Source organism: Platalea leucorodia, assembly GCF_965183815.1.
Source record: "Platalea leucorodia genome assembly, chromosome: 11".
NCBI lineage: Eukaryota > Metazoa > Chordata > Aves > Pelecaniformes > Threskiornithidae > Platalea > Platalea leucorodia.
This window is the reverse complement of record NC_138833.1, coordinates 8667504-8695170: the sequence shown is the minus strand read 5'-3', so window position 1 is coordinate 8695170 and position 27667 is coordinate 8667504. Positions and strand designations below refer to the sequence as shown.

The following is a 27667-nucleotide window of genomic DNA, read 5'->3' as shown; positions in this document are numbered from 1 at the left end:
AAAGAAGAAAAAGAAAGAGGAAAACGTAAGGAAGAGGCGGCAGAGGAGATGACCGTGACGGGGCCGGAGTGGCGGGCGGTGGTGGGGAGCGTGCGCGGCGGCGGAGCAGCACACGGTGTCGCTGCAGGCTCAGAAACGTCGGCGGAGCGGCGAGGCGGCTCCGCCCCGGTGCGGCGGAGAGCCCGGCTGTGAGCGCGGGGGGGCGGCGCGGGGCGGGCAGGAGAGGCGGTGCGTCCGTGCGGCGGCGGGGAGCCGTGCGGGGCCCGGGCGGGCGGCGGCGGCGATGGGCGTGCGGTGGGTGCCCGTGGTGCGGGTGCTGGTGCTGCAGGCGGCGTGGGCGCTGGGCGGCGGGCAGGTGCGGTACTCGGTGCCGGAGGAGGCGGAGGCCGGGACGGTGGTGGGGCGGCTGGCGCAGGACCTGGGCCTGGAGGCGGGCGATGCGGAGGCGCGGCGGCTGCGGCTGGTGTCGCAGGGCCGGCGGGCGAGCGTGGAGGTGAGCGGGGCGAGCGGGGCGCTGGTGGTGAGCTCGCGGCTGGACCGGGAGGAGCTGTGCGGGAAGAGCGCGCCGTGCGCCCTGCGGCTGGAGGTGCTGGTGGAGCGGCCGCTGCGCGTCTTCCACGTGGAGCTGGAGGTCACCGACATCAACGACAACGCCCCGCTCTTCCCCGCCGCCCGGAAAAACCTGAGTTTATCGGAGAACTCCCCTCCTGGGTCTCGGTTCCCGCTGGAGGGCGCGTCGGATGCAGATATCGGAGCCAACGCGCAGCTGTCTTACACCCTCAGCCCCACGGAGTATTTCCGTCTGGATATACAAAAATCGAATGAGCGAAATACTGTACCCGATCTTGTTTTAACGAAACCGCTGGACCGCGAGACGGATGCTGTGCACCGTTTGTTGCTGTCGGCGAGTGACGGTGGGCGGCCGTCGCTGTCGGGCACGATGGAGCTGGTGATCTCGGTGCTGGATGCGAACGACAACGCGCCCCAGTTCAACCAGTCGGTGTATAAAGTGCAGCTGCCGGAGAGCGCTGCAGAGGGGACGCTGGTGGCGCGGGTGAACGCCACGGATCCGGACGAAGGAATTAACAGCGAGGTGACCTACACGGCGACCAACTTTTTTCCCCAGAGTGGAAGAGACGTGATTAGCGTCAATCGGAAGACGGGGGAGATCCGTCTCACGGGCTCCCTGGACTTCGAGGAAGTCAGTATATTTGATTTTCGTATTGAAGCGAGAGACAAAGGTTGGCCCCCGCTGTCGGGTCACTGCAGCGTGGAGCTGGAGGTGGTGGACGTGAACGACAACGCGCCGGAGGTGTGGGTGACGTCGCTGTCGGTGCCGGTGCCGGAGGACGCGGCGGTGGGGACGGTGGTGGCGCTGCTGAGCGTGTCGGACCGGGACTCGGGGGCGAACGGGCGGGTGCGGTGCGCGGTGTGGCCGGCGGCGCCGTTCGGTCTGGTGGCGACGTTCGCGGGCTCGTACTCGCTGGTGGTGCGGGAGGCGCTGGACCGGGAGCGCGTGGCGGAGTACGAGGTGGAGGTGCGGGCGGAGGACGGCGGGGCGCCGCCGCTGCGCGCCAGCCGCGGGGTGCGGGTGCCGGTGTCGGACGTGAACGACAACGCGCCGGCGTTCGCGCAGGCCGTGTACACGGTGCTGGCGCGGGAGAACAATGCGGCGGGCGCGGAGCTGGCGCGGCTGTGGGCGCGGGACCCGGACGAGGCGGGCAACGGGCGCGTGAGCTACTCGGTGGCGGAGGGCGGCGGCGGCGGGGGCGCGGCGGCGGGCGGGGGGTGGCGGCCGGCGTCGAGCTACGTGGCGGTGGACGCGGAGAGCGGGCGGCTGTGGGCGCTGCAGCCCCTGGACTACGAGGAGGTGCAGGTGCTGCAGTTCGAGGTGCGTGCGGTGGACGCGGGGGAGCCGGCGCTGTGCGGCAACGCCACGGTGCAGCTCTTCGTGGTGGACGAGAACGACAACGCGCCGGCGCTGCTGCCGCCTGCGGGCGGCGGGCCGGGGCCCGTGGCGGCGGGCTCGGCGGCGGCGGGGCCGGGCTCGGGGGCGCTGTGGGCGTGGGCGGCGTGGGGGGCGCCGGCGGGGCAGGTGGTGGCGAAGATCCGCGCGGTGGACGCGGACTCGGGCTACAACGCGTGGCTGCGCTACGAGCTGTGGGAGCCGCGGGGGAAGGGCCCGTTCCGCGTGGGGCTGTACAGCGGCGAGGTGAGCACGGCGCGGGCGCTGGAGGAGGCGGACGGCCCGCGGCAGAGGCTGGTGATCGTGGTGCGGGACCACGGGGAGCCGGCGCGCTCGGCCACGGCCACGCTGAGCGTGTCGCTGGTGGAGGGCGCCGAGGCGGCGCTGGCGGCCGCGGGCTCGTCGTCGTCGTCGTCGTCGTCGCCGGGGGCGGGGCTGCGTCCGGCGGCGGGCGCGGAGGGCGGCGCGGCGGCGGCGGCGACGAACGTGTGGCTGGTGGTGGCCATCTGCGCGGTGTCGAGCGTGTTCGTGCTGGCGGTGGTGCTGTACGGGGCGTCGCGGTGGTCGGCGCGGGCGGGCGTGCTGTCGGGGCCCGGGCCGGCGACGCTGGTGTGCGCCAGCGAAGTGGGGAGCTGGTCGTACTCGCAGCGCCAGAGCCGGAGCCTGTGCGTGGCGGACGGCGCGGGCAAGAGCGACCTGATGGTTTTCAGCCCCAACTTCCCGCCGCCGCCCGGCGCCGCGGCGAAGGAGACGCAGCCGGAGCCGCCCGCTCTCCTGGACACGGTCAGTGGCCCTCCCTTTCTCGCCTCTCGCCCCCTCCTCCCCCTCCTCCCCCTTCTCTCCGTTCTCGCCCTGCTCGCCCTGCTCGCCGTCGCCCTGGGGAGGCGCTGGTGGGAGCCGGGCTGGGCGCCCGGGGCCTGGGGGCGGTGGGTGCTTGGCGGGTGCTTAAAGCTGTTGCTGGGACCTTTGCATCTGCCTTCGGGTCCTTGCCGGAGCCCCTCGGCTCTTGCTTGTGGGGGGGGACAAAAAGTGAGGGGATTGCCGCCCCCAGCAGCAGTTACCGTCCGCAGCTGAGGGTTGCTGTTCTGGGTGTGAGTTGAATAAAATCACAGCGGATTGCGACGAGAGGTTGCAGAATGCGGGCTTTGCAGATGCTGTTGCTTGCTGGTGTGTAGCGTTTCCACCCGAGCTTGCTGAAGGAGTGCAAGACACGCAGTCTGTGGTGGTGACAGGAATTATTTCCTGCCATATTACCGTTTCTGACTGCTGACTGTGCTGGTATCAGATGTGGTTTCTTGTGGAAAACTCTGTTGTCCTCTTTGATTCTCCTCTGCAAGAGACGTGATGGAAGGTGACAATTGGGACTCCAGGGATTTCTCTCCCCGTGGTCTCATTTCTCCATTCTTATTCATTCTAATTCTAATTCATTATGAAAGCAGAGAAGACAACACAGAATTTTCCCATCTTCTTTTCCAAGTATGTTGTTACTGTAGTTTGTAGTGTCAAGTGGTCAGGGAGAGGAGTTTGACCCAAAGTAGGTGTCAGAAATGGGGATTTTTCTCCCCCCCCACCCCCCCAATCCCGCCCAAACCATGTTCTAGGCTTCCATTCCTGGCTGGAGAAATGACGTGATGTGATGTATGCTGGGCCTGTTTTGATAGTCTTTCAGTAGTTGTATCAGCATTGACAGCCTTATGGCAGCCCCGGAAACCTTCTTTTTAAAAAACCCGAAATTGTCCTACACTTTAGATCTCATCCATGACAGTTGCTGTGGTCATCAACATTTGGGTTGTTCTCTCACAGAAGGAAATCAATGCCCATTGCCATTAGAGCTGTCCTGACACCATCTCTACCAATAGGTGTGTAACATTTCAGGTGAGTAACGGAGCTGCCAGCTGTGTAACATTTCCATCTGAGATAGCTGAAGCATTGCAAAACATGAAGGGTCAACTACGGAGAGTCTGCTCAACACAGTGCATATGATACCATCTGTATGGTTTTTATGGTGCTCTCATTGCTGGGAAGGGTCTGCAACAGCTGGCATGAGCCCTGAGGTGGGAAAGGGAACTGTGGCCTGTCACAGAGGTGAATGTGGCAGTGGCACTGAGTAGGGCCTGGCCATGTCCTGATGTGAATGTTGACCTTGAGCAGTGGGAAGACTTGTCTGAGGGAGGTAGAAATCCTTGGGTAGGTCATGGGCGATGTCGTAAGAAAAGAAGAATGGGAGATGATGTGCTTGACTTGAGAACGCATGTCCCAGAATGTGGAATGGAGGATGCCTAGAGGAAAGCATGAGGCAGGATGGACAGAGAGTGTTCTTTTGCAGGATCCTTCCCAGGCTCCCAAGGGTCTGGAGTTGGAGGCCTTCTGGCTGTTGAGATAGTGTGTGGTATTGAAATGCCCACAGTGTCTTTTGAGGTTCTGAATATGTCCCACCAGAGACAGTCCCTTGTGCTGCTGCCTGCCTGATGTGTTGGTAAGAGGGGGTGAGATGCAGACTGCTGAATAGTGTCTGATGAACGTTTTTGCTCGTGCTTTGGGAAGGGTGTTGTGGGAGGGTAGTTCTTGAATCTGCTGTCCCTGTGTAGTGGTGGGCATCCGTAGCAGCTTCCACAGCCGTTGATGTTGCCATGATGGTTCCTTCTTCCTCCTCAGGCAGGATTTGTAAGGGGCCATGAGGAGGTGGGTGTCATCTTTGTGCTCTTGACTTCCCCTCCTTGTGCACTTGCACAGTTGGTGGCGGTACAGGTGGTGTGCCTGCTTGTCATGCTTTACTCATCTGGTTACGTGCACGTACACTCCAAATCCTCCAGCCCAGCCCAGCTCTGGTTTTCCATGGTACAAGTTCTCTCACCCAGCTGATGTCGTGATTGTGCTTACGTTTCAGCATTTAGTGTTGTTCTGTCGAAGAAGGAAATCTGTATGGAGTGGGATGCGAGCGGTCACAGCTCTAGTGACAGAATGCTTATGAACTCTGATGTGCAGCTGTGTGGTGTTTCCATCGGAGATTGCTGCAAAGGCCAAAGCATTGAGGGTGAAGTTCACAGAGGTGGGAAGAGCCTGCCAGATGCTGTGTGGCTTTGCAGCCTTCCATATGTTCTTTGTGCAAATGATGAGGGAAGGTGAGGATGTGCAAAGGCCTGAGTCCTGCTCACTGCAGGGTTTTATTGCTGGGGCATGTTGTTGGGGTTGAGGACTGTCTGGGTATTGTGGCAGTGATCCTGCAAGTGGTACCGAGTAGGGCCTGGGCATGTGTGTCATGGGGAGGGTGTCTTTGATTGGGGAAGAGTCTGATGGAAATGGAGATGTCGAACACGGTCTGTGTCACTGGGGAGGGACTGGAGAATGTCTGCTTAGCTGTGGAGATGCCATTTCCCATGGCACAGGATAGAGGATGCCAGTAGAAAACCTTGAGAAGAGCCCTGGCACACAGGGCTGCTTGCCTGGGATCCTCTCAGGATGTCCAGAAGTTCTGCGTATCATCGCGCCCTGTTGTTCTCCGTGGTATTACTGCTTGTGAAGATAACTGCCATATGCGCCTTTAATGACTTGTTTTGGATGTGGAATGTTGTTGGTTAAGGAGAAGGTTTTTGAAATTTGGATCATGCTGTGAGCCTTCTCTGAGCCTTCCTTGTTCTTCTCTGTGGTCTCAGTCTTGGTAGGGAGGGGAAGAAGTGGTCTCTGTATTGAGGATGTTGGCAAAGCTTGTGTTTCAATAGAGTGGGATGGGATCCTTTGGTTTTCTTCTCTCCTCTCACCAAACCTGCCCACCCTTTTGTTGTTTTTCTCCTTCTCACTTTGGCAATGTGTTGTTAACAGTGCATGATGTAGACTGCTGAATCGTGGCATCTGTTGGGTGTCAGACCTTTCTGGGGCTTTTCCATGATTGTGTGGGAAGGTTTTTCCAGTGTCCTGAGCTGAGGCTGATGTTGAGAGAGTGTCCTTAGCTTTGAGATCTGCCTTCTGCTTCCCCTTTGGTAGAAGTGCCTAAGGGAGCAGTACACACTGCCCAGCGTTTTCAGTGTTTTTGCAGAACATGGATCATTTTTTCCTGTCCAGCATCCCCAGAAATCTCTGATCATGTTAAGGGACACTGTCCCTTAAACCCAATTCTCCTATTCTGAAAGTTTTTCTTTTTCTGAAGACACCACCAGTGATGGTGCAGGTAAGTCATACGTTAAAGAGGATGTGTTTGAGAGGCTGATGAACATTTGTTCCTGTTCAATTGTGTCATCTTCATGTTGGATCGACCGACTGTTGCCTGGATTGTAATGCCTGTAGGTTTGGAGCAGCAAAGCACCACTGCCTGCTGTTGTTCCTTTCCTTCCAGGCACAGGGTGAGCAGGTGGCAGCAAGGATGGAGGGAGGAGGGACCGCAGTACACTTTTTTGAGTGGGTGTGTTGGGCATTGAGGGGATGTTCTCAGTGAAAATGTCATGATGTTACCTTGATGGCTTTTGTTTGGCTGTGTGATGCGTGGATCACACTAACGAAGGAGAGGTATTCCATGGGGACTAAATCCCTTGGGTAACAGGGTTCTTGCAGCACTGTTTGTGCTTGCCATTCAGCGTGCAGGTGAAAGTGAGTCAGGAAGAATAGCTCTTCCTCAAGGTGTATGAAGAGTGCTCAGGAGCTGTGGCTGCCCCCTGCTTTTTCAGCCTTCATGGAGGGTTGTTGTGCTGGTCTGTGATGGGTTTGAGCTCCCGAATGAGAGAGTCCCCTGTGTTGTTTGAACTCTTTGGAGCCTGTTTGCAGAGATGTCCAAGTACCTGGGGCTTGGGCTTGTGTTTCGCTTCAAGCTGGCCAGCACTGTGAAGGACAACCAAAAGGGGCACTTCTAAATATGTTAACAGCAAAAGGAGGGTCAGAGAGAACGTTAGTCCGTTACTTGATGAGGTTGGCCACCTCGCAAAGAGGGATGTAGACAAAGCAGAGATGTTTAGTGCCTTCTTTGCCTCTGCCTTTAACACCGATGATGGGCCCTGGGACCACCGGAGCCCTGTGATGGAAGAGCGTGACTGGGGGGATGCTGAACTCCCTGCCAACCCTGAACTCGTTTGAGACTTGCTGCTCCAGCTGGAGAGACTTGAGTCTATGGAGCCCAATGGGATTCATCCCAGGGTACTGAAAGAGCTGGCGGATGTTATTGCGGGACCTCTCTCCATTCTTTTTCAATGGTCTTGGGAGCCTGGAGAGGTGCCAGTCAACTGGAAGCTGGCAACTGTTGTTGCAATTTTCAGGAAGGGTGAGAAGGAAACCCCTTGTAACTAGAGGCGTGTCAGTCTCGCTTCAGTGCCTGGTAACATTATGGGGAAGGTTATTCTGGGAGTTCCTGAAAAGCACTTGAGAGAGACTGCAGTCCTTGGTTATAGCCAGCACGCGTTCACGAGGGTAAAGTCTTCTTTAACTGACTTAACTTCCCTTTATGACAAGGTCACCCATGTAGTTGAGCAAGGGAAGGCAATAGATGTGGGGTTTTTTTGAATTTTAGCAAAGCTTTTGGTACTGTCTCTGACAGCATCCTTCTGGATGAAATGTCCAGCATACATCCGTCATGCTACTTGTCGTAAGACAAGTCCATAAATACGTTGGGAGAGCAATGGGTGACAGGTTGGGGTCTACAAATTTGTCAAGAGGGGCCGTGGAGGGGGAGGTGCTGATCTCCTGTCTCTGGTGACCAGTGATAGGACATGAGGAAATGGAATGAAGCTGCGTCAGGGGCAGTTCAGCTAGGACGGTAGGAAGAAGTTGTTCACTGAGAGGGTGGTCAGTCACTGGACCGGGCACCCCATGGCAGTGGTCACAGCACCAAGCCTGTCAGAGCTGAAGGAGTGGACTGCAAAACGGTTTCAAAATTTTGGCAGAACATGAGCCATTTTTTTACTATCCAGCAACCCCAGAAATTTCTGATCGTGTTAAGGGAAAATGTCCTCTAAAATCAATTCTCCTGTCCTGAAAATGTGTCTTTTCTGAAGAAGCAACTAGTGGTGCTACAGGTAAGTTGCTCGTACCTCAAGTGGATGTGTTTGAGAGACAGATGTACTTTTGTTCCTGTTTAGTCATGGTACCTTCACGCTGGATCGACCGACTGTTGCCTGGATTGTACTGCCTGTAGGACTGGACCATCAAAGCACGACTGCCTGCTGTTGTTCTTTTCCTGCTGCTTCCAGGCGCAGCGTGATCGGGTGGCAGCAAGGACAGATGGAGGAGGGAACACAATCTGTTTCACGGGATGGGTGTGTTGGGAGTCAAGGGGGTGTTCTGAGTGAAAATGCCGTGGTGTTACTCTCATGGCTTTTGTTTGGCTGTGTGACAGGTGGATCATGCAAATGAGTGAGAGGTATTCTGTGGGGACCAATGGCCCCTGTGTTGTTCTAGCAGTGATACGTAGAAAGTCTTTTGGTAAAGGATAAAAAGCAAAGAAGCGACAAGGATGGAAGCAGAAGAGAAGGGAAGTCAAGGGTAGGTGAGTGCGGGGCAACAAAGAAAAAGGAAGTGAAGGAAAAGAAGTAGGAAGGAGAAAAAAGATGACAGGAAGAGAAAGGAAGATGTGGAAGAAAAAGGAGGAGAAAAGGAATGAGAAAGGAAGCAGGAAATAAAAAGAGGAAGGAATGAAAGAGAATGGAAGCTGGAAAAGAAGGACTGTATGCAAGGAAGACACACACACACGCATCTATGGGGCTGGATAGGATCCACGCAAGGGTACTGAGGGAGCTGGTGGAAGTGCTCACCAAGCCGCTTTCTGTCATTTACAAGCAGTCCTGGCTAACCAGGGAGGACCTGGTTGACTGGAGGCTAGCAAATGTGACACCCATCTACAAGAAGGGCTGGAAGGAGGATTTGGGGAACTACAGGCCTGTCAGTCTGACCTTGGTGCCAGGGAAGGTTATGGAGCAGATCATCCTGAATGCCATCACGCGGCACATGTGGGACAGCCAAGTGATCGAGCCCAGTCAGCATGGGTTTATGAAAGGCAGGTCCTGCTTCACTAACCTGATCTCCTTCTAGGACAAGGTGACCCGCTTAGTGGATGAGGGAAAGGCTGTGGATGTTGTCTACCTGAACTTTATTAAGGCCTTTGCCCCTGTTTCCCACAGCATTCTCCTGGAGAAACTGGCTGCTCGTGGCTTGGATGGGCATAGTCTTCTCTGGGTAAAAAACTGGCTGGATGGCTGGGCCCAAAGAGTTGTGAATGGAGTTAAATCCAGTTGGTGACTGGTCACAAGTGGTGTTCCCCAGGGCTGAGTACTGGGGCCAGTTCTGTTTAATATCTTTATCAATGATCTGGATGAGGGGATCGGGTGCACCCTCAGTAAGTTTGAAGACGACACCAGGTTGGGCAGGCATGTTGATCTGCTTGAGAGTAGGAAGTCACTACAGAGGGATCTGGACAGGCTGGATCCATGGGCTAAGGCCAATTGTATGAGATTCAACAACGCCAAGTGCCAGGTCCTGCACTTGGGTCACAACAACCCCATGGCTTGGGGAAGAGTGGCTGGAGAGCTGCCTGGTGGAAAAGTGTCTGGGGGTGTTGGTCAACAGCCAGCTGATCTTGAGCCAGCAATGTGCCCAGGTGGCCAAGAGGGCCAATAGCATCCTGGCCTATACCAGAAATAGTGTGGTCAGCAGGACGAGGGAAGTGATCGTGGCTTTGTACTCGGCACTGGTGAGGCCACACCTTGAATCCTGTGTTCAGTTTTGGGCCCGTCACTACAAAAAGGACATTGAGGTGCTGGAGTGTGTCCAGAGAAGAGCAATGAAGCTGGTGAAGGGTCTAGAGCACACGTCTTATGGGGAGCAGCTGAGGGAAGTGGGGTTGTTTGGTCTGGAGAAAAGGAGGCTCAGGGGGGACCTTATCACTCTCTACAACTGAGCTGAAAAGGAGGTTGTAGTGAGGTGGGTGTTGGTCTCTTTTCCTAAGTAAGAAGCAAAAGGACAAGAGGAACTGGCGTAAAGCTGCGCCAGGGGAGGTTTATATTGGATATTAGAAAAAATTTCTTCACTGAAAGGGTAGTCAGGCCCTGGAAGAGGCTGCCCAGGGAAGTGGTGGAGTCCCCATGTGTGGAGGTATTTAAAAGATGTGTAGATGTGGTGCTTAGGGACATGTTTTAGTGGTGGACTTGGCAGTGCTAGGTTAACGGTTGGGCTTGATGATCTTAAAGGTCTTTTCCAACCTAAACGATTCAATATTCTATGATTCTATGAAAAAGCAAGGAAGGAGGGAATAAAGAAGGATGAGAAAAGAAGGAAGAGACCATAGAGGAGATTACCAGGATGCCCTGATGTTATCTGTACACGCTGAATGGAGTTGAGGATTTCGGCATCCTCGGTGCTGAGGGCCGCTGTGCGAGGCTTGATGAAAAGTAGTGAGGAAGAGGAATGAGAGGTCTTGCCTGAGGGCGTGTCTGTGCGCCGTGACGAGAGTGATGTAGTGATATAGAAAAGATGTTGGTAAAGGAGACAAGGAAGAGGCAAAGAGGGTGGAAGAAGAGAAGGGGAGGGAAGGACGGGAAGAAAGGAGAAGGAGGAAGAGAAGAAAGCAGAGAAGGAAGGGAGGAAAAACAACAGTGAGAAAGAAAAGCTAGCAAGAACGAAGCAAGCAATAGAGAGGAAGGAGATAAAGAAAATAAGAAACGATAAATGACTTTCCTAGCATGCACGGACGCTATGACTGTTCACAGAGAGGTGTTGAGGGTGAGAAAGTAAGAAAGAAAGGAAGAAAGGTAGAAAAGAAGAAAGAGTAGGAAAGAAGGAAGGAACAAAGGAAGAAAAGAACGAAGGAAGGAAAAAATGAACGGAACGAATGAACGGACGATAGACAAGATTACGAGAACGCACCAACCTTACCTCTAGACGCTGAACGGAGTTGGTCCCTAACAGCCTCCCCCGCGGTCAGAGCACCGCGCTCCGGCGCTGATGGCCCGTAATTAGCGCTGATGGCTCCGTCTGTGATGGTCTCCGCCGCGGCGTTGGAGGCGAGTGGTGAGCTGGGAGCGGGGGTAAAGCAGAGAGAAGGGTGGAAAGCGAAGGGAAAGGGGAGTAAAGACTCGGGGATGGCAGGGCAAGAAGGCAACGGAGATGAAAGAGCAGAAAGAGAAGGAAGAGAAGAAAGAAGGAAGAAGGAAGGGAAGAAAAATAGAAGGATAGAAAAATGGAAGGATAGAAAAATGGAAGGATAGAAACGAATAAAAAGAGGTAGTTGAATGAAGAAAGAAGGAGAAAAGAAGGAAGAGAACGAAGAAGGAAAGAGCAAAGGAGGGAGAAAAAAGAAAGAGGAAAACGTAAGGAAGAGGCGGCAGAGGAGATGACCGTGACGGGGCCGGAGTGGCGGGCGGTGGTGGGGAGCGTGCGCGGCGGCGGAGCAGCACACGGTGTCGCTGCAGGCTCAGAAACGTCGGCGGAGCGGCGAGGCGGCTCCGCCCCGGTGCGGCGGAGAGCCCGGCTGTGAGCGCGGGGGGGCGGCGCGGGGCGGGCAGGAGAGGCGGTGCGTCCGTGCGGCGGCGGGGAGCCGTGCGGGGCCCGGGCGGGCGGCGGCGGCGGCGATGGGCGTGCGGTGGGTGCCCGTGGTGCGGGTGCTGGTGCTGCAGGCGGCGTGGGCGCTGGGCGGCGGGCAGGTGCGGTACTCGGTGCCGGAGGAGGCGGAGGCCGGGACGGTGGTGGGGCGGCTGGCGCAGGACCTGGGCCTGGAGGCGGGCGATGCGGAGGCGCGGCGGCTGCGGCTGGTGTCGCAGGGCCGGCGGGCGAGCGTGGAGGTGAGCGGGGCGAGCGGGGCGCTGGTGGTGAGCTCGCGGCTGGACCGGGAGGAGCTGTGCGGGAAGAGCGCGCCGTGCGCCCTGCGGCTGGAGGTGCTGGTGGAGCGGCCGCTGCGCGTCTTCCACGTGGAGCTGGAGGTCACCGACATCAACGACAACGCCCCGCTCTTCCCCGCCGCCCGGAAAAACCTCAGCATCGCGGAACTGTCGCTGCCGGGGTCTCGGTTCCCGCTGGAGGGCGCGTCGGATGCAGATATCGGAGCCAACGCGCAGCTCTCCTATGCACTCAGCCCCAGCGAGCACTTCGGTTTGGAAGTAAAATCCAAACACGAAAACAAAATGTCACTAGTCCTCGTGTTAAAGAAACCGCTGGACCGCGAGACGGATGCTGTGCACCGTTTGTTGCTGTCGGCGAGTGACGGTGGGCGGCCGTCGCTGTCGGGCACGATGGAGCTGGTGATCTCGGTGCTGGACGCGAACGACAACGCGCCCCAGTTCAACCAGTCGGTGTATAAAGTGCAGCTGCCGGAGAGCGCTGTCCCCGGAACTGTGTTTCTCCAGCTAACAGCGACAGACAAAGATGAGGGAAATAATCGGGAGATACAGTACTCTTTTAGCGACTTGATTTCAGCTAATCTTCAGGAATTGTTTTTAATTGATAGAAATTCCGGGGAGATACGCACTGCCGGGGAACTGGATTTCGAGGCCGTTCAGTCGTATGACTTGGAGATCGAAGCGAGAGACAAAGGTTGGCCCCCGCTGTCGGGTCACTGCAGCGTGGAGCTGGAGGTGGTGGACGTGAACGACAACGCGCCGGAGGTGTGGGTGACGTCGCTGTCGGTGCCGGTGCCGGAGGACGCGGCGGTGGGGACGGTGGTGGCGCTGCTGAGCGTGTCGGACCGGGACTCGGGGGCGAACGGGCGGGTGCGGTGCGCGGTGTGGCCGGCGGCGCCGTTCGGTCTGGTGGCGACGTTCGCGGGCTCGTACTCGCTGGTGGTGCGGGAGGCGCTGGACCGGGAGCGCGTGGCGGAGTACGAGGTGGAGGTGCGGGCGGAGGACGGCGGGGCGCCGCCGCTGCGCGCCAGCCGCGGGGTGCGGGTGCCGGTGTCGGACGTGAACGACAACGCGCCGGCGTTCGCGCAGGCCGTGTACACGGTGCTGGCGCGGGAGAACAACGCGGCGGGCGCGGAGCTGGCGCGGCTGTGGGCGCGGGACCCGGACGAGGCGGGCAACGGGCGCGTGAGCTACTCGGTGGCGGAGGGCGGCGGCGGCGGGGGCGCGGCGGCGGGCGGGGGGTGGCGGCCGGCGTCGAGCTACGTGGCGGTGGACGCGGAGAGCGGGCGGCTGTGGGCGCTGCAGCCCCTGGACTACGAGGAGGTGCAGGTGCTGCAGTTCGAGGTGCGTGCGGTGGACGCGGGGGAGCCGGCGCTGTGCGGCAACGCCACGGTGCAGCTCTTCGTGGTGGACGAGAACGACAACGCGCCGGCGCTGCTGCCGCCTGCGGGCGGCGGGCCGGGGCCCGTGGCGGCGGGCTCGGCGGCGGCGGGGCCGGGCTCGGGGGCGCTGTGGGCGTGGGCGGCGTGGGGGGCGCCGGCGGGGCAGGTGGTGGCGAAGATCCGCGCGGTGGACGCGGACTCGGGCTACAACGCGTGGCTGCGCTACGAGCTGTGGGAGCCGCGGGGGAAGGGCCCGTTCCGCGTGGGGCTGTACAGCGGCGAGGTGAGCACGGCGCGGGCGCTGGAGGAGGCGGACGGCCCGCGGCAGAGGCTGGTGATCGTGGTGCGGGACCACGGGGAGCCGGCGCGCTCGGCCACGGCCACGCTGAGCGTGTCGCTGGTGGAGGGCGCCGAGGCGGCGCTGGCGGCCGCGGGCTCGTCGTCGTCGTCGTCGTCGTCGCCGGGGGCGGGGCTGCGTCCGGCGGCGGGCGCGGAGGGCGGCGCGGCGGCGGCGGCGACGAACGTGTGGCTGGTGGTGGCCATCTGCGCGGTGTCGAGCGTGTTCGTGCTGGCGGTGGTGCTGTACGGGGCGTCGCGGTGGTCGGCGCGGGCGGGCGTGCTGTCGGGGCCCGGGCCGGCGACGCTGGTGTGCGCCAGCGAAGTGGGGAGCTGGTCGTACTCGCAGCGCCAGAGCCGGAGCCTGTGCGTGGCGGACGGCGCGGGCAAGAGCGACCTGATGGTTTTCAGCCCCAACTTCCCGCCGCCGCCCGGCGCCGCGGCGAAGGAGACGCAGCCGGAGCCGCCCGCTCTCCTGGACACGGTCAGTGGCCCTCCCTTTCTCGCCTCTCGCCCCCTCCTCCCCCTCCTCCCCCTTCTCTCCGTTCTCGCCCTGCTCGCCCTGCTCGCCGTCGCCCTGGGGAGGCGCTGGTGGGAGCCGGGCTGGGCGCCCCGGGCCTGGGGGCGGTGGGTGCTTGGCGGGTGCTTAAGGCTGTTGCTGGGACCTTTGCATCTGCCTTCGGGTCCTTGCCGCAGCCCCTCGGCTCTTGCTTGTGGGGGGGGACAAAAAGTGAGGGGATTGCCGCCCCCAGCAGCAGTTACCGTCCGCAGCTGAGGGTTGCTGTTCTGGGTGTGAGTTGAATAAAATCACAGCGGATTGCGACGAGAGGTTGCAGAACACGGGCTTTGCAGATGCTGTTGCTTGCTGGTGTGTAGCGTTTCCACCCGAGCTTGCTGAAGGAGTGCAGGACACGCAGTCTGTGGTGGTGACAGGAATTATTTCCTGCCATATTACCGTTTCTGACTGCTGACTGTGCTGGTATCAGATGTGGTTTCTTGTGGAAAACTCTGTCGTCCTCTTTGATTCTCCTCTGCAAGAGATGTGGTGGAAGGTGACAATTGGGACGCCAGGGATTTCTCTCCCCGTGGTCTCATTTCTCCATTCTAATTCACCCACGAGAGTCATTATGAAAGCAGAGAAGACAACACAGAATTTTCCCATCTTCTTTTCCGAGTATGTTGTTACTGTAGTTTGTAGTATCAAGTGGTCAGGGAGAGGAGTGTGACCCAAAGTAGGTGTCAGAAATGGGGATTTTCTCCCCCCCGACCCCCCCCTTCCCCCCCAAACCATGTTCTAGGCTTCCATTCCTGGCTGGAGAAATGACGTGATTTGATGTGATGTATGCTGGGCCTGTTTTGATAGTCTTTCAGTAGTTGTATCAGCATTGACAGCCTTATGGCAGCCCCGGAAACCTTCTTTTTAAAAAACCCGAAATTGTCCTACACTTTAGATCTCATCCATGACAGTTGCTGTGGTCATCAACATTTGGGTTGTTCTCTCACAGAAGGAAATCAATGCCCATTGCCATTAGAGCTGTCCTGACACCATCTCTACCAATAGGTGTGTAACATTTCAGGTGAGTAACGGAGCTGCCAGCTGTGTAACATTTCCATCTGAGATAGCTGAAGCATTGCAAAACATGAAGGGTCAACTACGGAGAGTCTGCTCAACACAGTGCATATGATACCATCTGTATGGTTTTTATGGTGCTCTCATTGCTGGGAAGGGTCTGCAACAGCTGGCATGAGCCCTGAGGTGGGAAAGGGAACTGTGGCCTATCATAGAGGTGAATGTGGCAGTGGCACTGAGTAGGGCCTGGCCATGTCCTGATGTGAATGTTGACCTTGAGCAGTGGGAAGACTTGTCTGAGGGAGGTAGAAATCCTTGGGTAGGTCATGGGCGATGTCGTAAGAAAAGAAGAATGGGAGATGATGTGCTTGACTTGAGAACGCATGTCCCAGAATGTGGAATGGAGGATGCCTAGAGGAAAGCATGAGGCAGGATGGGCAGAGAGTGTTCTTTTGCAGGATCCTTCCCAGGCTCCCAAGGGTCTGGAGTTGGAGGCCTTCTGGCTGTTGAGATAGTGTGTGGTATTGAAATGCCCACAGTGTCTTTTGAGGTTCTGAATATGTCCCACCAGAGACAGTCCCTTGTGCTGCTGCCTGCCTGATGTAAGGAATGTGTTAGTAAGAGGGGGTGAGATGCAGACTGCTGAATAGTGTCTGATGAACGTTTTTGCTTGTGCTTTGGGAAGGGTGTTGTGGGAGGGTAGTTCTTGAATCTGCTGTCCCTGTGTAGTGGTGGGCATCCGTAGCAGCTTCCACAGCCGTTGATGTTGCCATGATGGTTCCTTCTTCCTCCTCAGGCAGGATTTGTAAGGGGCCATGAGGAGGTGGGTGTCATCTTTGTGCTCTTGACTTCCCCTCCTTGTGCACTTGCACAGTTGGCGGCGGTACAGGTGGTGTGCCTGCTTGTCATGCTTTACTCATTTGGTTACGTGCACGTACACTCCAAATCCTCCAGCCCAGCCCAGCTCTGGTTTTCCATGGTACAAGTTCTCTCACCCAGCTGATGTCGTGATTGTGCTTACGTTTCAGCATTTAGTGTTGTTCTGTCAAAGAAGGAAATCTGTGTGGAGTGGGATGCGAGCGGTCACAGCTCTAGTGACAGAATGCTTACGAACTCTGATGTGCAGCTGTGTGGTGTTTCCATCGGAGATTGCTGCAAAGGCCAAAGCATTGAGGGTGAAGTTCACAGAAGTGGGAAGAGCCTGCCAGATGCTGTGTGGCTTTGCAGCCTTCCATATGTTCTTTGTGCAAATGATGAGGGAAGGTGAGGATGTGCAAAGGCCTGAGTCCTGCTCACTGCAGGGTTTAGAGCTGGGGCATGTTGTTGGGGTTGAGGACTGTCTGGGTATTGTGGCAGTGATCCTGCAAGTGGTACCGAGTAGGGCCTGGGCATGTGTGTCACGGGGAGGGTGTCTTTGATTGGGGAGGAGTCTTGTCTGATGGAAATGGAGATGCTGTGTCAAACACGGTCTGTGTCATTGAGGAAGGACTGGAGAATATCTGAACATAACTGCCATATGCGCATTTAATGACTTGTTTTTGATGTGGAATGTTGTTGGTCAGCCAGAAGCTTTTTGAAATTTGGATCATGCTGTGAGCCTTCTCTGAGCCTTCCTTGTTCTTCTCTGTGTTCTCGGTCTTGGTAGGGAGGGGAAGAAGTGTTCTCCATATTCAGGATGTTGGCAAAGCTTGCGTTTCAGTAGAGTGGGATGGGATCCTTTGGTTTTCTTCTCTCCTCTCACCAAACCTGCCCACCCTTTTGTTGTTTTTTCTCACCTTGGCAACGTGTTGTTAACAGTGGATGAGATGCAGACTGCTGAATTGTGGCATCTGTCAGGTGGCAGACATTTGGGTCATTTTTCATGAGTGTGTGGGAAGGTTTTTCCAGTGTCCTGAGCTGAGGTTGATGTTGAGAGAATGTCCTTAGCTTTCAGGTCTCCTTCCTACTTCCCCTGTGATAGAAGTGCATAAGGGGCACTAAGGACTGTGCAGGTTTTGCAGAACATGAGTTATTTTTTCCTGTCCAGCATCCCCAGAAATCTCTGATCATGTTATGGGACAGTGTCCCTTAAACCCAATTCTCCTGTTGTGAAAACATTTGCTTTTTGAAGAAGCAACGAGTGATGCTACAGGTAAGTTGCTGAGACTGGAGGTGGATGTGTTTGAGAGACAGATGTACATTTTTGTTCCTGTTCAGTTGTGGCATCTTCATGTTGGATCGACCGACTGTTGCCTGGATTGTAGTGCCTGTAGGTTTGGAGCAGGAAACCACTGCTGCCTGCTGTTGTTCCTTTCCTTCCAGGCACAGGGTGAGCAGGTGGCAGCAAGCATGGAGGGAGGAGGGAGCTCAGTACACTTTTTTGAGTGGGTGTGTTGGGCATTGAGGAGATGTTCTCAGTGAAAATGTCATGGTGTTACCTTGATGGCTTTTGTTTGGCTGTGTGATGCGTGGATCACACTAACGAAGGAGAGGTATTCCATGGGGACTAAATCCCTTGGGTAACAGGGTTCTTGCAGCACTGTTTGTGCTTGCCATTCAGCGTGCAGGTGAAACTGAGGAAGAATAGCTCTTCCTCAAGGTGTATGAAGAGTGCTCAGGAGCTGTGGCTGCCCCCTGCTTTTTCAGCCTTCATGGAGGATTGTTGTGCTGGTCTGTGATGGGTTTGAGCTCCTGAATGAGAGAGTCCCCTGTGTTGTTTGGATTCTTTGGAGCCTGTTTGCAGAGATGTCCAAGTACCTGGGGCTTGGGCTTGTGTTTCACTTCAAGCTGGCCAGCACCGTGAAGGACAACCAAAAGGGGCACTTCTAAATATGTTAACAGCAATAGGAGGGTCAGAGAGAACATTAGTCCGTTACTTGATGAGGTTGGCCACCTCGCAAAGAGGGATGTAGACAAAGCAGAGATGTTTAGTGCCTTCTTTGCCTCTGCCTTTAACACCGATGATGGGCCCTGGGACCGCCGGAGCCCTGTGTTGGAAGAGCGTGACTGGGGGGATGCTGAACTCCCTGCCAACCCTGAACTCGTTTGAGACTTGCTGCTCCAGCTGGAGAGACTTGAGTCTATGGAGCCCAATGGGATTCATCCCAGGGTACTGAAAGAGCTGGCGGATGTTATTGCGGGACCTCTCTCCATTCTTTTTCAATGGTCTTGGGAGCCTGGAGAGGTGCCAGTCAACTGGAAGCTGGCAACTGTTGTTGCAATTTTCAGGAAGGGTGAGAAGGAAACCCCTTGTAACTAGAGGCGTGTCAGTCTCGCTTCAGTGCCTGGTAACATTATGGGGAAGGTTATTCTGGGAGTTCCTGAAAAGCACTTGAGAGAGACTGCAGTCCTTGGTTATAGCCAGCACGCGTTCACGAGGGTAAAGTCTTCTTTAACTGACTTAACTTCCCTTTATGACAAGGTCACCCATGTAGTTGAGCAAGGGAAGGCAATAGATGTGGGGTTTTTTTGAATTTTAGCAAAGCTTTTGGTACTGTCTCTGACAGCATCCTTCTGGATGAAATGTCCAGCATACATCTGTCATACTACTTGTCGTAGGACGTGTCCATAATATGTTGGGAGACCAATGGGTGACAGGTTGGGGTCAAAGAGTTACAGTAAATGGGGTTACATCAGGCTGGCGGCCAGTCACCAGTGGGCTGCTGCAGGGCTCGATTTTAGGGCCAGAGCTCTTGAATGTCTTTATAAATTATTTGGATGCGGGAGTTGAATGACATCAAACTATTAGAGTGTGTCCAGAGTCGGGTGAGCAAGATGGTGAAAGGTCTTGAGGAGAAGACTCATGAGGAGCGGCTGAGGTGACTTGGTGTGTTCAGCTTGGAGAAGAGAAGGCTGAGGGATGACCTCATCGCCGTCTACAACTTTGTCAAGAGGAGCCGCAGAAGGGGAGGTGCTGATCTCCTGTCTCTGGTGACCAGTGATAGGACATGAGGAAATGGAATGAAGCTGCGTCAGGGGCAGTTCAGCTAGGACGGTAGGAAGAAGTTGTTCACTGAGAGGGTGGTCAGTCACTGGACCGGGCACCCCATGGCAGTGGTCACAGCACCAAGCCTGTCAGAGCTGAAGGAGCGGACTGCAAAACGGTTTCAAAATTTTGGCAGAACATGAGCCATTTTTTTACTATCCAGCAACCCCAGAAATTTCTGATCGTGTTAAGGGAAAATGTCCTCTAAAACCAATTCTCCTGTCCTGAAAATGTGTCTTTTCTGAAGAAGCAACTAGTGGTGCTACAGGTAAGTTGCTCGTACCTCAAGTGGATGTGTTTGAGAGACAGATGTACTTTTGTTCCTGTTTAGTCATCGTACCTTCACGCTGGATTGACCGACTGTTGCCTGGATTGTAATGCCTGTAGGACTGGACCATCAACGCACCACTGCCTGCTGTCGTTGCTTTCCTGCTGCTTCCAGGCGCAGCGTGATCGGGTGGCAGCAAGGACAGGTGGAGGAGGGAGCACAATCTGTTTCACGGGATGGGTGTGTTGGGAGTCAAGGGGGTGTTCTGAGTGAAAATGCCGTGGTGTTACTCTCATGGCTTTTGTTTGGCTGTGTGACAGGTGGATCATGCAAATGAGTGAGAGGTATTCTGTGGAGACCAATGGCCTCTGTGTTGTTCTAGCAGTGATACGTAGAAAGTCTTTTGGTAAAGGATAAAAAGCAAAGAAGCGACAAGGATGGAAGCAGAAGAGAAGGGAAGTCAAGGGTAGGTGAGTGCGGGGCAACAAAGAAAAAGGAAGTGAAGGAAAAGAAGTAGGAAGGAGAAAAAAGATGACAGGAAGAGAAAGGAAGATGTGGAAGAAAAAGGAGGAGAAAAGGAACAAGAAAGGAAGCAGGAAATAAAAAGAGGAAGGAATGAAAGAGAATGGAAGCTGGAAAAGAAGGACTGTATGCAGGGAAGACACACACACACACACACGCCTCTATGGGGCCGGATGGGATCCACGCAAGGGTACTGAGGGAGCTGGTGGAAGTGCTCACCAAGCCGCTTTCTGTCATTTACAAGCAGTCCTGGCTAACCAGGGAGGACCTGGTTGACTAGGGCTAGCAAATGTGACACCCATCTACAAGAAGGGCTGGAAGGAGGATTTGGGGAACTACAGGCCTGTCAGTCTGATCCTCTCAGGACGTCCAGAAGTTCTGCGTAGTCTCGCGACCTTTTATTCTCCATGGTACTACTGCGTGTGAAGATGACTGCCATATGCGCCTTTAGTCACTTGTTCTTGATGTGGAATGTTGTTGGTTAAGGAGAAGGTTTTTGAAATTTGGATCACGCTGTTAGCCTTCTCTGAGCCTTCCTTGTTCTTCTCTGTGGTCCCAGTCTTGGTAGGGAGGGGAAGAAGTGGCCTCCGTATTCAGGATGTTGGCAAAGCTTGTGTTTCAATAGAGTGGGATGGGATCCTTTGGTTTTCTTCTCTCCTCTCACCAAACCTGCCCACCCTTTTGTTGTTTTTCTCCTTCTCACATTGGCAATGTGTTGTTAACAGTGCATGATGTAGACCGCTAAATCGTGGCATCTGTTGGGTGTCAGATGTTTCTGGGGCTTTTCCATGAGTGTGTGGGAAGGTTTTTCCAGTGTCCTGAGCTGAGGCTGATGTTGAGAGAGTGTCCTTAGCTTCGAGATCTGCCTTCTGCTTCCCCTTTGGTAGAAGTGCCTAAGGGAGCACTACACGCTGTCCAGGGTTTTCAAGGCTTTTGCGGATCATGAGTAATGTTTTTCTATCTAGTATCCCCCGAAATCTGTCATAATGTTAAGAGACAATGTTCCTTAAAACCAATTCTCCTGTTCTGGAAATGATTCTTTTTCAGAAGACGACACCAGTGATGTTACAGGTAAGTCACACATTAAAGAGGATGTGTTTGAGAGGCTGATGAACTTTTGTTCCTGTTCAATTGTGGCATCTTTATGTTGAATCGACTGACTGTTGCCTGGATTGTAATGCCTGTAGGTGTGGAGCAGCAAAGCACCACTGCCTGCTGTCGTTGCTTCCCTGCTGCTTGCAGGCGCAGGGTGAGCAGGTGGCAGCAAGGACAGGTGGCCTTTCTAATGCGTTTCTTGGAGTAAATATGTTCTCATTGAAAATGCCACGGTGTTACCTTGGTGGCTTATGATTGCCTTGCTGGGTCCTCAAGAGGACTAGAGGCTGAAGAGTGTGGCCTTCACCTTGATGGGAGTGGAAGTTGCAGGTGCATGGATGGGAGGAAAGCAGGAAGGTTGTTCCCTGCCCAGAGAGATGGAAGGTGGTAGGGAAGAGGAATGAGAGCTCTTGCCAAATGGCACGTCCGTGCTTCTTGGCGAGCATGGTGGTGACCTTTTAAAAACATTTTGGTAAAGGAAGAAATGAACAGAAGATACAGGATGGAAGCAGAAGAGAAGGGGAAGCAAAGATGAGACACGGTGTGGCAAGGAAAGAAAAGGAAGAGAGAAGAGAAAGGAAGTAGGAAAGAGAAAGGAGGAGTGAAAAAAGAAGGAAAGGAAGGAATCTTTGCAAGTAAGAAATAGGAAGCAAGGAAGCAAGCAAGCAGGAAGGAAGAGATGATTGAGACTGTTGCCAGGATGCACTGACTTGATCTCAACAGGCTGAATGGAGTTGAGGACCTCAGCAACCTCAGTAGTCAGGGATGCTGTGCAAGTCTTGATGAAAAGGGGTGAGGAGGAGGAAGGAGAGGTCTTGCCAAAGGGCATGTCTATGCTTCAATGTGAGCATGGTTTGGACATCTGGAAAACAGTTTGGAAAAGGAAAGAAAGGACGGGAGAGACAAGGATGGAAACAGAAGAGGAGGGGAGGAAAAAATAGGATGGGGAAGAGAAGGAAAGAGAAGAGAAAAGGAAAGAGAAGGAGGAAAGAAAGAGGTTAGAGAGAAAAATAAGAGAAAAAAGAGAATAGCAGAGAGGAATGAAGAAGGCAAGGAAAAAGAAAGGCAGGACTCTTATGAAGGTAAAAAGCAAGGAAGGAAGAGAGCAAGAAAGAAGAGCAAGGAAGGCAAGGAGAGACGATAGAGAAGATGACGAGCCCGCACCGACTTTACCTCTAGACACTGAACGGAGCTGGTCCCTAACATCCTCCCCCACGGTCAGAGCACCGCGCTCCGGCGCTGATGGCCCGTAATTAGCGCTGATGGCTCCGTCTGTGATGGTCTCCGCCGCGGCGTTGGAGGCGAGTGGTGAGCTGGGAGCGGGGGTAAAGCAGAGAGAAGGGTGGAAAGCGAAGGGAAAGGGGAGTAAAGACTCGGGGACGGCGGGGCAAGAAGGCAACGGAGATGGAAGAGAAGGAAGAGAAGGAAGAGAAGAAAACTAGAAGGAAAGAAAGGAAGAAGGATAGAAACGAATAGAAAGAGGCAACTGAATGAAGAAAGAAGGAGAAAAGAAGGAAGAGAAAGGGAGAAGGAAAGAGCAAAGGAGGGAGGAAAAAGAAAGAAGAAAAAGAAAGAGGAAAACGTAAGGAAGAGGCGGCAGAGGAGATGACCGTGACGGGGCCGGAGTGGCGGGCGGTGGTGGGGAGCGTGCGCGGCGGCGGAGCAGCACACGGTGTCGCTGCAGGCTCAGAAACGTCGGCGGAGCGGCGAGGCGGCTCCGCCCCGGTGCGGCGGAGAGCCCGGCTGTGAGCGCGGGGGGGCGGCGCGGGGCGGGCAGGAGAGGCGGTGCGTCCGTGCGGCGGCGGGGAGCCGTGCGGGGCCCGGGCGGGCGGCGGCGGCGGCGATGGGCGTGCGGTGGGTGCCCGTGGTGCGGGTGCTGGTGCTGCAGGCGGCGTGGGCGCTGGGCGGCGGGCAGGTGCGGTACTCGGTGCCGGAGGAGGCGGAGGCCGGGACGGTGGTGGGGCGGCTGGCGCAGGACCTGGGCCTGGAGGCGGGCGATGCGGAGGCGCGGCGGCTGCGGCTGGTGTCGCAGGGCCGGCGGGCGAGCGTGGAGGTGAGCGGGGCGAGCGGGGCGCTGGTGGTGAGCTCGCGGCTGGACCGGGAGGAGCTGTGCGGGAAGAGCGCGCCGTGCGCCCTGCGGCTGGAGGTGCTGGTGGAGCGGCCGCTGCGCGTCTTCCACGTGGAGCTGGAGGTCACCGACATCAACGACAACGCCCCGCTCTTCCCCGCCGCCCGGAAAAACCTCAGCATCGCGGAATTATCTACGATGCCGGGGTCTCGGTTCCCTCTGGAGGGCGCGTCGGATGCAGATATCGGAGCCAACGCGCAGCTCTCCTATGCACTCAGCCCCAGCGAGCACTTCTCTCTGGATTTGCAAAAAATCGAGGAGGATGGGGAGTCCTTATTGCTGGTGCTGAGGAAGCCGCTGGACCGCGAGACGGATGCTGTGCACCGTTTGTTGCTGTCGGCGAGTGACGGTGGGCGGCCGTCGCTGTCGGGCACGATGGAGCTGGTGATCTCGGTGCTGGACGCGAACGACAACGCGCCCCAGTTCAACCAGTCGGTGTATAAAGTGAAACTGCTGGAAAATACGGAACGTGGCACTTTAGTGATCAAAGTAAACGCCACGGATTTGGATGAGGGGACGAACGGGAATATCTCGTACTCTCTCCAGGTCTTGTTGCCTCAGGATGGAAGAGACGTTTTCGGGATCGACAGAAGCAGCGGAGAGATTCGTCTTAGGGGTGATTTAGACTTTGAGGATGTTGGTCTGTATCGCCTGCAAGTGGATGCAGCGGATCAGGGAAACCCACCGCTGTCGGGTCACTGCAAGGTGGTGGTGGAGGTGGTGGACGTGAACGACAACGCGCCGGAGGTGTGGGTGACGTCGCTGTCGGTGCCGGTGCCGGAGGACGCGGCGGTGGGGACGGTGGTGGCGCTGCTGAGCGTGTCGGACCGGGACTCGGGGGCGAACGGGCGGGTGCGGTGCGCGGTGTGGCCGGCGGCGCCGTTCGGTCTGGTGGCGACGTTCGCGGGCTCGTACTCGCTGGTGGTGCGGGAGGCGCTGGACCGGGAGCGCGTGGCGGAGTACGAGGTGGAGGTGCGGGCGGAGGACGGCGGGGCGCCGCCGCTGCGCGCCAGCCGCGGGGTGCGGGTGCCGGTGTCGGACGTGAACGACAACGCGCCGGCGTTCGCGCAGGCCGTGTACACGGTGCTGGCGCGGGAGAACAACGCGGCGGGCGCGGAGCTGGCGCGGCTGTGGGCGCGGGACCCGGACGAGGCGGGCAACGGGCGCGTGAGCTACTCGGTGGCGGAGGGCGGCGGCGGCGGCGGCGGGGGCGCGGCGGCGGGCGGGGGGTGGCGGCCGGCGTCGAGCTACGTGGCGGTGGACGCGGAGAGCGGGCGGCTGTGGGCGCTGCAGCCCCTGGACTACGAGGAGGTGCAGGTGCTGCAGTTCGAGGTGCGTGCGGTGGACGCGGGGGAGCCGGCGCTGTGCGGCAACGCCACGGTGCAGCTCTTCGTGGTGGACGAGAACGACAACGCGCCGGCGCTGCTGCCGCCTGCGGGCGGCGGGCCGGGGCCCGTGGCGGCGGGCTCGGCGGCGGCGGGGCCGGGCTCGGGGGCGCTGTGGGCGTGGGCGGCGTGGGGGGCGCCGGCGGGGCAGGTGGTGGCGAAGATCCGCGCGGTGGACGCGGACTCGGGCTACAACGCGTGGCTGCGCTACGAGCTGTGGGAGCCGCGGGGGAAGGGCCCGTTCCGCGTGGGGCTGTACAGCGGCGAGGTGAGCACGGCGCGGGCGCTGGAGGAGGCGGACGGCCCGCGGCAGAGGCTGGTGATCGTGGTGCGGGACCACGGGGAGCCGGCGCGCTCGGCCACGGCCACGCTGAGCGTGTCGCTGGTGGAGGGCGCCGAGGCGGCGCTGGCGGCCGCGGGCTCGTCGTCGTCGTCGTCGCCGGGGGCGGGGCTGCGTCCGGCGGCGGGCGCGGAGGGCGGCGCGGCGGCGGCGGCGGCGGCGACGAACGTGTGGCTGGTGGTGGCCATCTGCGCGGTGTCGAGCGTGTTCGTGCTGGCGGTGGTGCTGTACGGGGCGTCGCGGTGGTCGGCGCGGGCGGGCGTGCTGCCGGGGCCCGGGCCGGCGACGCTGGTGTGCGCCAGCGAAGTGGGGAGCTGGTCGTACTCGCAGCGCCAGAGCCGGAGCCTGTGCGTGGCGGACGGCGCGGGCAAGAGCGACCTGATGGTTTTCAGCCCCAACTTCCCGCCGCCGCCCGGCGCCGCGGCGAAGGAGACGCAGCCGGAGCCGCCCGCTCTCCTGGACACGGTCAGTGGCCCTCCCTTTCTCGCCTCTCGCCCCCTTCTCCCCCTCCTCCCCCTTCTCTCCGTTCTCGCCCTGCTCGCCCTGCTCGCCGTCGCCCTGGGGAGGCGCTGGTGGGAGCCGGGCTGGGCGCCCGGGGCCTGGGGGCGGTGGGTGCTTGGCGGGTGCTTAAGGCTGTTGCTGGGACCTTTGCATCTGCCTTCGGGTCCTTGCCGGAGCCCCTCGGCTCTTGCTTGTGGGGGGGAACAAAAAGTGAGGGGATTGCCGCCCCCAGCAGCAGTTACCGTCCGCAGCTGAGGGTTGCTGTTCTGGGTGTGAGTTGAATAAAATCACAGCGGATTGCGATGAGAGGTTGCAGAAATGCTTTGCAGATGCTGTTGCTTGCTGGTGTGTAGCGTTTCCACCCGAGCTTGCTGAAGGAGTGCAAGACACGCAGTCTGTGGTGGTGACAGTCCCCCCCAGGCACTGTTTTCTGCCTTGTTACCTTTGCTGACTGCGGCTCGTGCTGGTATGTGCATTGTCAAAAACTGTCCTCCTCCTCTTTGATTCTCCTTTGCAAACGATGTGATGCAAGGTGACAATTGGGATTTCCAGGTTTTCTCTCCCTGTAGAGAGAACAATTCTCCATTTTGTTTGTGGACTTTTCTTGTGTTCTTTTTCCAAGTGTGTTGTTACTTTAGTTAGTAGCGTTAAGTGTTCAGGGAGAGGAGTGTGACCCAAGGTAGAGTGTTAGAAATGGGAATTGTCTTTTTATTTTCTTTTTCTTTTCTTGCTCTCCCAGTGGTGGATTTGTGTTCCTGGCTGGAGAAGTAGTGTGAAATACACTGGCCTGTTTTGATGTTCTTTCACAGTTTGTGTCAACAGCCACATCTTTTCCAAGCCCTTGAAATCTTCTTTTCTGAAAAGACAAAACAAACAAGCAAACAAAAAAAAGCCTAAACCCAAAGAACCGCCCCTCCCCAAAAAGCCCAAACAAAATTGTTCAACGCAGTTGATACCATTTATTATGGTGTTCTCATCAACGTTTTGTTTTTTCTCTCAGAGCATGAAATCAGCGCCGTTGCCATTTAGAGCTGTCCTGACATCACCTTGAGAAAGAGTATTGCTCCCAGGTCTGCCACATTTCCATCTGAGATAGCATTGCAAAACCTGAAGGGTTAGCAGCAGAGGGTCTGCCGGACAGCATGTATATGATACCTCTGTGTTTTTTTTATGATGCTGTCATCGTTGGGAAGGGTCTGCAAAAGTCGGATTGAGCCTTGAGGTGGGAAAGGAAGCTGTGGCATGTCACAGAGGTGAATGTGGCAGTGGCGCTGAGTAGGGCCTGGCCATGTCCTGGTGACCATAAGCAGTGGGAAGACTTGTCTGAGGGAAGTGGAAGTCCTTGGGAAGACCTAGAGGAAAGGATGAGGCAGGATGGGCATGAAGTGTTCCTGCCCAGGATTCTCTTCTAGGCTCCAAGGTGTCTGGAGTTGTAGGCCTTCCTGATGCTGAGATAATATGTGGTATTGAAATGCCCCCAATGTTGTATGAATATGTCCCACCAGAGACAGTCCCTTGCGCTGCTGCCTGTGTGATGTAGGCAATGTGTTGGTAAGAGGGGTGAGATGCAGACTGCTGAATAGTGTCTGATGAACCTTTTTGCTCCTGTTTTGGGAAGGGTGTTGTGGGAGGGTAATGCTTCCATCTGCTGTCCCCGTGTAGTGGTGGGCATCTGTAGCATCTTCCACAGCTGTCGATGTTGCCATGATCATAGAATCATAGAGTCATAGAGTCATAGAATCATAGAATGGTTTGGGTTGGAAGGGACCACGACATTTCCTGATAAAGAGTCCCTCCCCATCTTTCCTGTAGGCCCCCTTGAATAGTGGAAGGCTGCTGTAAGGTCTCCCTGGAGCTGTCTCTTCTTTAGACTAAAGAAGCTCAACTCTCTCAGCGTGTCCTCGTAGGGTAGGTGCTCCATCTTCCTGATCATTTTTGCGGAGGTACCCCAACAGGTCCATGTCGTTCTTGTACTGAGGACTCCAGAGCTGGATGTGGTAGTCCAGGTGGGGTCTCAACAGAGCAGACTAGAAGGACAGAATTACCTCCTGTGACCTTCTAGCTACACATCTTTTGATGCCGTCCAGAACGTGATTGGCTTTCTGGGCTGTGAGCGCATGTGGCCAGGTCATATTCAGTTTTTCATCTATGAGTACCCCCAAGTCCATCTCCACAGGGCTGTTCTCAATCCACTCATTGCCAGGCCTGTATCCATGCTTGGGATTGCCCTGACCCCTGTGCACTTGGCCTTGCACTTGGCCTTGTTGAGCTTCATGAGGTTTGCAGGGACCCACCTCTCTAGCCTGTCAAGGTTCCTCTGGATGGCATCCCTTCCCTCTAGAGCATCAACCACTCCACTCAGCTTGGTGTCACCTGCAAACTTGCTGAGGGTTCACGCAATCCC

General features: G+C 56.6%; 3 protein-coding genes across 3 annotated transcripts; all 3 read left to right on the top strand.

The window, feature by feature from the left end:
- Nucleotides 1-282: 282 nt before the first annotated feature.
- LOC309596213 (protocadherin alpha-8-like) lies at nt 283-6807 on the top strand (the record flags this gene model as incomplete). The annotated part of the gene is made up of 4 exons (XM_082324055.1): nt 283-2856; nt 4952-5088; nt 6111-6131; nt 6722-6807. Exons 1-4 carry the CDS (start codon nt 284-286, stop codon nt 6805-6807), a joined length of 2817 nt encoding a protein of 938 aa, XP_082180181.1. The 5' UTR covers nt 283.
- A 2929-nt stretch (nt 6808-9736) lies between these two features.
- LOC309596212 (protocadherin alpha-2-like) lies at nt 9737-17868 on the top strand (the record flags this gene model as incomplete). Its single annotated transcript, XM_082324054.1, has 3 exons — nt 9737-14081; nt 17257-17308; nt 17686-17868. The coding sequence occupies exons 1-3, from the start codon at nt 11509-11511 to the stop codon at nt 17866-17868; spliced, it is 2808 nt and encodes a 935-aa protein (XP_082180180.1). The 5' UTR covers nt 9737-11508.
- A 3003-nt stretch (nt 17869-20871) lies between these two features.
- LOC309596211 (protocadherin alpha-6-like) lies at nt 20872-26039 on the top strand (the record flags this gene model as incomplete). The annotated part of the gene is made up of 2 exons (XM_082324053.1): nt 20872-25334; nt 26003-26039. Exons 1-2 carry the CDS (start codon nt 22753-22755, stop codon nt 26037-26039), a joined length of 2619 nt encoding a protein of 872 aa, XP_082180179.1. The 5' UTR covers nt 20872-22752.
- Nucleotides 26040-27667: the final 1628 nt, after the last annotated feature.